Source organism: Xenopus tropicalis, chromosome 2 (assembly GCF_000004195.4).
Source record: "Xenopus tropicalis strain Nigerian chromosome 2, UCB_Xtro_10.0, whole genome shotgun sequence".
Lineage (NCBI taxonomy): Eukaryota > Metazoa > Chordata > Amphibia > Anura > Pipidae > Xenopus > Xenopus tropicalis.
The window spans coordinates 75,015,789-75,026,611 of record NC_030678.2 but is presented as its reverse complement, the minus strand read 5'-3'; the positions used below and the strand labels follow the sequence as shown (position 1 = coordinate 75,026,611).

The 10,823-nt window shown below is 38.9% G+C and overlaps 1 protein-coding gene across 1 annotated transcript in view; it reads left to right on the top strand.

The window, feature by feature from the left end:
- Positions 1–270: 270 nt before the first annotated feature.
- The window catches only part of ipo9 (importin 9), a 33,495-nt gene continuing 22,942 nt past the window's right edge, over positions 271–10,823 (top strand). Inside the window, 6 exon segments of the mRNA NM_001097178.1 lie at positions 271–456; positions 823–884; positions 7,327–7,413; positions 7,506–7,707; positions 8,991–9,079; positions 9,186–9,272. Coding sequence (NP_001090647.1) covers positions 309–456; positions 823–884; positions 7,327–7,413; positions 7,506–7,707; positions 8,991–9,079; positions 9,186–9,272 — 675 coding nt within the window. The 5' untranslated portion in view covers positions 271–308.

The following is a 10,823-nucleotide window of genomic DNA, read 5'->3' as shown; positions in this document are numbered from 1 at the left end:
GCAACTTTTCTCTCAACAAAATCAGGCCTGCCTTTGTTTCCTTTCCCTTCGGACCCCCCTTGGTACATATAGCCCTGCCCCGTTCCCATGGAACAGGACCAGTGTTGGCACATTCTGGTAGCCTTTCACTGACTGCCTGTCCGCCCATGAATGCATGTATCCGCCTATTCCTTACGTGTCTCCGCCTTTAGTGTGCGTGCGACCCTTGGCGGGCGGTGTTGGCGCGTTCAGTGTTGTCGCTAACTCCTGTCAAGTGAGTGTGGTTCCGGTGTGAGACTTTAAGGTGTCTGCCTGTTTGCACTGGTGCCATGGCTCACCCACAGCAAGGAGGGCTGCCTGCCGTTCAGGCCGGGCTGAGAGAGGCCCTGCTTGACACTCTGAATGGCATCCTTTCTCCCGGACACGAGGTGCGAGCGGCTGCCGAGGAGCAGTTGAAAGTGTTAGAAGTGACAGAGGGTGAGTTTGATGGATCCTATAAATGAGGGCTCGGGTGAGTTCTTTGGGATGCTTGCGGCGAGTCCTGGCAGGGAACACGTTAGACTTATTGAATGGGAGGGTGATGGGAGATGCAGCTCATCTTTAGTGATGCAGACCACGTGTTCTGGATGATTTTATTTTACTGCATCTCTCTTTTTAGCTGGAAAGTTTTCAAGCTGTTTTCAAGCTGTGTTTATCGTGTTAAAAATCTTTCCCCATTCAAGGATCAAAATTTATATTTAGAATCAACATTTTTTACTCAACCTTTCTTATCGCCCTAGATGTACCCACCCCCTTTTTATCATCCACTTTCTCATAGTCCACTGTTTTCTCCCTGTATAACAGAGTTTGGAGTACATTTGGCAGAACTGACTGTGGATCCACAGGGTGCTCTTGCTATTAGACAGGTAAGGTATCAGATACAGGTATGGGACCTATCAGCACCCACATATATTACAATATCTTTGATTAGGGAAGATAACTTTATTTCAAGAAATCCCATTGGAGTTCCCAACATACGTACAGGTATGGGACCTTTTATCCAGAATGCTCGGGACCTGGGGTTTTCCGGATAAGGGATCTTTCCCTAATTTGGATCTACATAACTTAAATCTGCTAAAAATAATTGAAATATTGAATAAACCCAATAGGATTGTTTTGCCTCCAATAAGGATTAATGATATCTTAGTTGGGATCAAGTACAAGGTACTGTTTCATTATTACAGAGAAAAAGGAAATCATTTTTTAAAATTAGAATTATTTGCTTATAATGGAGTTTATGGGAGATGGCCTTTCTGTAATTCTGAACTTTCTGGATAACTGGTTTCCGGACAAGGGATCCCATACCTGCACTATGTTGTTATTATTATTATTAACATCTATTTATAAAGCGCCAACTTATTCCGCAGCACTGTATAATATGTTCAGAGCAAAACATCTAATACAGGCTTGCCTGATCTTCTGTACTTTGTCATGTTTCCTTTTCTGTTTTTTGCTTATTTTCAAAGTTCTTTTTTCAGTATATGATAATTTTTTTAAGTTATAGGGTTAGTTAACCTTAAAATTAACTTTTAGTATGACGTAGAGCTGAGACAATTTGCAATTAGTCTTGACTTTTTGTTTTTGGTGGATTTCAAATTATTTAGCTTTTTTATTATTGTTCTAGGGTCCAAATTAACATAACAAAAACAGAGTGGTTTGAATAAAATGTTGGAATATGAATAGGAGAGGGTCTAAATAGAAAGATAATAAAAGTAACCAATACAATTTTGGACTCACTGAGCAATAGTTTTTAGCTGCTGGGGTCAGTGACCCATCTGACAGTTGAGAAGAGGAAGCAGAAAAAGTTAAACAAAACTATAAGCAATAAAAAAAAAAAAAAAAAAATGAAGACCAAAATGAAAAGTTGCTAAGAATTGGCCATACTTAAAGGTGAACCACATCTTAATCCTTTAATCTAAATTAATTCAGTTCTGTCATCATGCCCCAAAATATGAGAGGTAAATTCACCCTGTTGTTAATCACCTCCCAGTGATCCTAGTCACTTTCTTCTAATTCCTTCCTGGCTATATGCGTGAAAAAAATATTTTCTGAACACCCAATTTGTTGGGTTGGAAAGAACATTGCTCCTACCAGGGGCCTTTGTTCCTCTTCATAAATATACTAGCCTGGGGTACGTTTCCCTTTGAGTGCTGTGCTGCCATATTGTTTCTGTATATCATAAGATCAAAAAGGAATCAAACAGCTCCAGGCAGCATTTAAAAACTGCAGTGAATTTAATGTTTCGGGCAGAGCCTTTTCTCAAGTGTACAAGTACAAAGCATTGTCGGATTAAATACCTTCATGTGAAACAAAAAAACCTTTCCCCAACCCTGCTTCTTAAAGTGACGGTCGGTGTCCTTATTGAATCCATTATAATCCATTGGTAAGTTTGACCATTATCAGAATACTTTCTTGTGAAACAACAGCCTTTCTCCAGCCTTCCTTCTTAAAGTGACGGTTAGTGTCCATTAGTGTCCTTTTGTAAATCTGCTATAGTCCATTCATAAATCACAAATCAGATACAAGATTTATCAGGGATACTGCATAAAACAAGCCTATCCTTTGATATTGTTATCAGCAAAACATTTAAGAGAACATAGGTACTGCCAACAGGGCCTACCTAGGGATGCAAAAACATTCAGCATTATTTAGATAGCAATTCTTGCCATGTACCATGCATGACAGTATAACTGATTAGTAAGTTGCCAGCAATTTAACTTTTAACTCCTGTGTCAAAATACAATGGGACTATATTACCTCACACGACAGGAGTTCCGTGATGAATTTCAGGTCTAGCTAGCCATTATAACCTAAAACGAGAGAAAGAGTAATCAAAATTCAAACTTCAACTGAACTGGTGATCGTAGGAAGCATTTCAAAATATTGTGGTCATACATACCGTTTGGTTTGCTGGATACTAGTTTTCCAATCCACTGGGCTTCCCTTTGGAGTAATTGTTTATCCCAATTACCCCCTCCTTGGGATCTTTTTACATTTTCCAGTACTTTCCATCTTAATTGGCACACATTGTTTGGCTTCAAAAAAATGTCTAGCCACCGGGGTGTCATTATGAGTGTCAGGTTCAAAATTCCTGATATTGTTTTTGTGTTCTTTAATGCATTTACTGCTCTTATAGTTTTACCCACATACAACATGCCACAAGGGCATTTTAGTACATAAATTACATGCATACTCTTATAGTGAGTATAGTGACTGTATAGTGCTCAGAGGGAAAAGTCAAGCGGACTTTAATTTGTTTTTTAAAGAAATGGTAGCAATTAAGTGACTACAATAACTGGAAGGTGCTTAACAACTTGACAACTCCCAGTAATTGTACCTTTTGTTATCCTTTAAATGTCTGTACACTTAATGGGTTTGTGTTTTGAATTAAAGGGGTTATTCACCTTCCAAACACTTTGGTTTAGTTGTTTTTAGATTACACCAGCTATAATCACTTTTTCAGTTGCTTTTTGGTTTTGCCCCTCTTTCTAAGATCTAATTTTAAACTGTTCCTCAATTTTTGCATGTTGTTAGGCAACATGTTTTTCTTGCAGCATAACCCAAAACCAGTGTGGTGTCATTAGGCTGCCCATGACAAATATGTTGTTGGCATGAAAAGGGTTAAAACAAGCAGCTAACTTAGACTATTTACAATTAAAACTTGTTACATTAGTCAATATACAGTGGTGTGAAAAACTATTTGCCCCCTTCCTGATTTCTTATTCTTTTGCATGTTTGTCACACAAAATGTTTCTGATCATCAAACACATTTAACTATTAGTCAAAGATAACACAAGTAAACACAAAATGCAGTTTTTAAATGAGGGTTTTTATTATTTAGGGAGAAAAAAAATCCAAACCTACATGGCCCTGTGTGAAAAAGTAATTGCCCCCTGAACCTAATAACTGGTTGGGCCACCCTTAGCAGCAATAACTGCAATCAAGCGTTTGCGATAACTTGCAACGAGTCTTTTACAGCGCTCTGGAGGAATTTTGGCCCACTCATCTTTGCAGAATTGTTGTAATTCAGCTTTATTTGAGGGTTTTCTAGCATGAACCGCCTTTTTAAGGTCATGCCACAACATCTCAATAGGATTCAGGTCAGGACTTTGACTAGGCCACTCCAAAGTCTTCATTTTGTTTTTCTTCAGCCATTCAGAGGTGGATTTGCTGGTTTGTTTTGGGTCATTGTCCTGCTGCAGCACCCAAGATCGCTTCAGCTTGAGTTGACGAACAGATGGCCGGACATTCTCCTTCAGGATTTTTTGGTAGACAGTAGAATTCATGGTTCCATCTATCACAGCAAGCCTTCCAGGTCCTGAAGCAGCAAAACAACCCCAGACCATCACACTACCGCCACCATATTTTACTGTTGGTATGATGTTCTTTTTCTGAAATGCTGTGTTACTTTTACGCCAGATGTAACGGGACACGCACCTTCCAAAAAGTTCAACTTTTGTCTCGTCGGTCCACAAGATATTTTCCCAAAAGTCTTGGCAATCATTGAGATGTTTTTTAGCAAAATTGAGACGAGCCTTAATGTTCTTTTTGCTTAAAAGTGGTTTGCGCCTTGGAAATCTGCCATGCAGGCCGTTTTTGCCCAGTCTCTTTCTTATGGTGGAGTGAACACTGACCTTAATTGAGGCAAGTGAGGCCTGCAGTTCTTTAGATGTTGTCCTGGGGTCTTTTGTAGCCTCTCGGATGAGTTGTCTCTGCGCTCTTGGGGTAATTTTGGTCGGCCGGCCACTCCTGGGAATGTTCACCACTGTTCCATGTTTTTGCCATTTGTGGATAATGGCTCTCACTGTGGTTCGCTGGAGTCCCAAAGCTTTAGAAATGGCTTTATAACCTTTACCAGACTGATAGATCTCAATTACTTTTGTTCTCATTTGTTCCTGAATTTCTTTGGATCTTGGCATGATGTCTAGCTTTTGAGGTGCTTTTGGTCTACTTCTCTGTGTCAGGTAGCTCCTATTTAAGTGATTTCTTGATTGAAACAGGTGTGGCAGTAATCAGGCCTGGGGGTGACTACAGAAATTGATATTGAAATTGAAAATTGAAATTGATAAACCACAGTTAAGTTATTTTTTAACAAGGGGGGCAATCACTTTTTCACACAGGGCCATGTAGATTTGGAGTTTTTTTTCTCCCTTAATAACGTAAACCTTCATTTAAAAACTGCATTTTGTGTTCAATTATGTTATCTTTGACTAATAGTTAACGGTTTTTGATGAGCAGAAACATTTAAGTGTGACAAACATGCAAAAGAATAAGAAATCAGGAAGGGGGCAAATAGTTTTTCACACCACTGTATGTCAGCCACATCCACAAGTCCCCCCCCAACAAATTTGTCTTTATCATTTTGTAATAGCTGTAGGATGTACTCCTGATGGGGGTTATATAACTTTTAATAGTATTTTTCTAAGAAAAGCCCCCCTGTCAACCCCCTGGCTTGGGGAAACAAGCCCTACCTACTCTCTGGATTAAAGGACGTGCCAACTGATCTACGTCACATTTATATGCATAACCAGTAAGCCGAGACATTTATTTATGTGCATGCATGTGTCCCAACATGATTCCCTCAATAGGGGGCTTTTTTTACAGTGGTGATGCTCTCATTAATGTATTAAAGTTCAGGAAATTCTCCCACCCCATTGAGATGCTTTTGGGAAACGTGAAAGGGTAAAACAAGAATGAAAAAAAAAATGAAAAGCAATAGAAAAATAAGGCCAGATCTAGGGGTAAGCCACAAGAGGCTTGTCTATAGGAAAAAAAAAAAATTCTCCCTGAATTCATTCTTGCTTATTCAAGTTTCTGGGTGATCTGGAGTGCAGTATTATTGGAAAAGTACCACACTTGGATTTCTAATACAAATTTATATGAAATTAGAAGTGATGTGCGAGTTGACAAATAATCAACCCGGCCCGCGGATCCATGTATATTTATATACCCATGTCCTTTCCACCCTATCTCTGATGTCACGGAAGGGGTGGGGCACAGTTAGGTTGTGGGCTAGGAGGGCATTATGAAGAGCTCGGCCTGAACCCACCCGCGGGTTTTAGTGCTGGCACGCTCATCAATAGAAATTAAGGGGTGGTTTTGTATTTGTCCAAATCCTAGCATGTTTTGCAGAACTCCTAGGGGGCACATTTACAAAAGCACGAACGCTCCAAGCGTATTTTCGCTGTTTTTTTTGGGTGTCCGCGCGACTTTTTCGGACGTTTGCACGAAAAAATCGGAAAGGTTTTACCGCTGTTTACAATTGTTCGGTACGAAAATTTAGTGACTTTCAGATCGCCAATACGATATTATCGTGACTAATACGATTTTTTCGTAAGCATTTTCGTAATATTTGCGATCTTCAGAAATTTTCATTTCCAATACGATTTTTTTCCCATTCGTGATTCGGATTCGTGGATTAGTAAATGTGCTCCTAAGTGTTCAGCCAAACCTAACCCAAACCCTAAAGTCATGGACCTTTAAAGCACTGGACAACGGAATGCAACAATTTTTTCTTTACTAGTGATGCAATGTATTTTATTTTTCACATATTTGCATATGCAAATTTAGGGTTTGGTTTCAGTTGGGTATTCAGGCAAATCTTTTGTGAACGGTACAATATTCAAACAAGCCTAAAAATTATATATTGGTGCATTTATTTTTGAATTGCAGAAATTGCCTCTTTTTTAATTAACTAGATGATTTTTACAAAACATAGTTACATAGGGTTGAAAAAAGACCATAGTCCATCAAGTTTAACCCCTCCAAGTAAATCCAGCACCCACAACCTATACTTACCAATCTATACACTCACATAATTTACTTATCCACGAACGCTCCGAGCGTTCATTCGATTGTTCCAATCGTATTTTCCGCGACTTTTCCGTACCTTGCATGACTTTTATGACGCTTTCGCGACTTTTTTGTATTTTTAGTGCAGAAAAAATCTGATTGGTTTTGCCGCTGTTTACAATCGCTCGGTACAAAAATTTTGTGATTTTCGGATCGCCAATACAATATTATCGTGACTAAAACGATTTTTTCAAACTCGTGTTTAGATAAACCTGCCCCTTACTGTACATATAAGTATCAAAATAGCCTTGGATATTCTGCTTGTTCAAAAACTTATCCAGGCCCCTCTTAAAAAAAAAAGTGTTTTTTTTCATTATATAAATATCATCCTTTGTTGTAATTGACTTTTAGCTTTATACGTGTAGTTGATATACGATACACTATACACCACTGTCATTTTAATTATACAACCATTTTATAATAAGTCTTTAATCATGTATTTTCTGTGTTTTGCAGTTGGCGTCAGTGATTCTTAAGCAGTATGTAGAGAATCATTGGTGTTCTCAATCTGAGAAGTTTAGATTGCCAGAAACAACAGAACGGGTTAGTAATTGAAATAAATAGTAATAAATAGAATTTATTATAACAGGACTGTCTAGGACATGGTTAAGGTATTCATTATTTCTTATTTTCAGGCCAAAACTGCAATTCGCCAGCTACTTCCTACAGGGCTGCGAGAGTCTATCAGTAAGGTGCGATCTAGTGTAGCTTATGCTGTGTCTGCCATTGCACACTGGGACTGGCCAGAGGCATGGCCTCAGTTGTTCAACATACTCATGGAGATGTTGGTGAGCGGGGAGGTCAATGCAGTTCATGGAGCAATGAGAGTGTTGACAGGTGCGTATGTAGTCTTACAAGGACACTATACCTTTTCCCCTTTGTAGTTGGTGGAATCTGATGATATTAAGTCGGAAAAGCAACCTTATGTACAAGTGCATATACAGGTATGGGATGGCCATCTCTCACAGAATCCATTCTGTGATATATGAAAAAAAATCTGTAATAATAGGACAATAACTTGTAACATTATTTATATAGTGCCATTTATACAGTGTCTCTCACAGTGCAGTTACAAGACAGAATAATTCCCATATACACACAAACACTTCACCAGAATAGATGCACAGTTACATTGTTAGGAGAAAATAGGACAACAGGAGGGAGGGGTTAGCAAGACCTTACAATCTACTGGATAGTAACTAGATCGCATAAACCCACATTAGTGGCAAAACTATCCTTTTTTTGTTTTGTTTTTTTCTATGTTTTTCCATTTTAGTAGCTTTAAGTTATGCTGATCCAAATTACAGAAATTGAAGATTATGGATACCATATCTAGACAGGGTTAGAACCTGTTATTCAGAATGCTCCAGATTTGCGAACTTTAAGTCTACTAAAAAACATTTAAACATTAATTAAACCCAGTAGGATTGTTTTGCCTCCAGTATAGATTCATGCAGCTTTGTTAGGATCAAATACAAGGTACAGTTTTATTATTACAGAGAAAGAGGAAATCTTTTTTTTTTTTTTTTTTTAAATTAGAATTATTTGCTTAAATTGGAGTCTTTGGGAGATGTCATTCCCGTAATTTAGAGCTTTCTGGATAAAGGGTCCCATACCTTTATATCATTGATTAATTTCTTACAGTTTTTTTTATTATAACCTCAGATATGACTTTTCATATTCATTTTGGAATGAGATCAACAAGAACATTAATATATGTTCTAGCTAATCAATTATATATATTGTTACTGTTGAATATATTGTTACTTTCAAAAATGTGGGTTAGTAATTCTCTCAGTTTTTGTTTTTTTGTTGCTAGCCTTTATATTTTTTTATTTTATATCATATTTTGTTCATTCATTGGAAACTAAATATTTTCTGCAAACAGCATTTAGTAATTGTCATTATTAACATGTATCAGAAATTGTCTTTCCAGTATCAGATAGAGAAACATAGCATCAACAGTACATAAATATATTCCACATGAAGTGGGTCTGTGTTGTTTAATATGCTCACCAAGTCACAGATATAGATGGAATAGAATAAAAAGAAAAAAGTCAATTTAACTCAAATAGGATATGATATAACTCTAATTTAATTTTTAATTCTAATTCTTTCAGAATTCACCAGAGAGGTGACTGACACACAAATGCCTCTGGTTGCCCCCGTTATTCTTCCAGAAATGTACAAGATATTTACTATGTCAGAGGTATGTCAGATATTTTCTACAGTTGAGGCAAAGGGATGTTAATTAAGTGTACACATATCTTCATGTCTGTATAAGTCTGATAACTATTACTTTGTTGGCAATCCAGGTTTATGGCATTCGAACTCGCTCCCGTGCAGTTGAGATCTTCACCACTTGTGCCCATATGATTTGTACCATGGAGGAGCTTGAAAAGGTGAGTAATCCATAATCATGTCTATGCCTTTTTAATTTGATTCTAATTTGTCAGTGTGACACAAGGACCATATTTAATTAAGCTCTACCTTTTCAGGAGGCATGATACATGATTTATTAAATTAAAGGAAAAAGAAAGGTAAAGTCACTTGGGGGTGCCAAAATGTTAGGCACCCCCAAGTGACTTTAACCGCCTACCTTTTACCCCGGGCTGGTGCCGCTGTCAGGAGAAAACAGCACCAGCCCGGGGTAGCTGCCGGCGCTTCCTCCTTCCGGCTTCGCTGCGCGCGCATGCGCAGTAGAGTGAAAAGCCGAACTTAAACATTTAAGTCGGCTTTTTCGCTCTACTGTGCATGCCCGGCCACCGGCAGTTTAGGAAGTGGAAGGCGGAAGGAGGAAGTGCTGCGCTCCAGGTACCCCGGGCTGGTGCTATTTTCTCCTAACAGGGGCACCAGCCCGGGGTACAAGGTAAGCGGTTAAAGTCACTTGGGGGTGCCTAACATTTTGGCACCCCCAAGTGACTTTGCCTTTCCTTCCCCTTTAAGGGGGTTGTGCCAGGTTCCAGCTTTACCCCTGCACAGTACCTTCCACAATCGGGTTTTTAAAGTGTTGTGCTTCCGGGAATTTGGACAGCCATGTCTCTAGTGAGTCTTCCAGAGGAATCTCTGGTTAGCGCTGACACCTGGACCACTAGACTAGTGTCTTTTATTACAAGTTGGGAAATTCTATAGCATGTTGTGATTTGGATGTACATGTACTATCATGCAAACATTTGTGTATTATATGTTGCAGTTTACATTATTTCCTCGATACAAAGTTTTACACAAAATATGTGAAGGACTTTATTGTTTTCAATTTTTTATTTTATTTGTTTTTAAAGAAAAGAGGAGGTACAGAAAAGAAGGGATGTGAAGGGTTATCCTTTACAGCCTTATGAATCGAGCTAAGACAGCAAAATCTGACGAGTCATTGCTAAAGATCATGACAAAGGATACAAATACAGATGTTTGGTGATATTTTCACAAATGTAAATGTATAGTCTTATTCAGGGTTGTGGAGTCGGTAGATAAATTCTCCGACTCCGACTCCTCAGTTTCTGATACTCCGACTCCACGACTCCGACTCCTGTTTTTAATATGCTAATGCAGTGCTGTCCAACTGGCGGCCCACTTTAAATGGTATCAGTACTGAGATTAACTGCATGGTTCTCACCTCAGATTCAGGCTGTAATCCCTCTGTATTATTTAAACATCTAATCCCCTGTACTGTTCACACCTTTTAATCTATGCATTGTTCACCCCCTGCATTGTTCACACCTCCTGCTCAGGCTGTAATCACCCACATTGTTCGTCTGTTCACTCCTCAGACATTGTAAGCACTGCCTGACCTATGCTGCCTGTGTATAGGCAGCATAGGGAAGGCAGAGTATGGCATATAGGCAGCATAGGGCAGGGAGGGTATGGCACAAACAGGCAGCATAGGGCAGGGAGGGTATTGAACACACAGGCAGCATAGGGCAGGCAGAGTATGGCACACACAGGCAGGGTAGGGC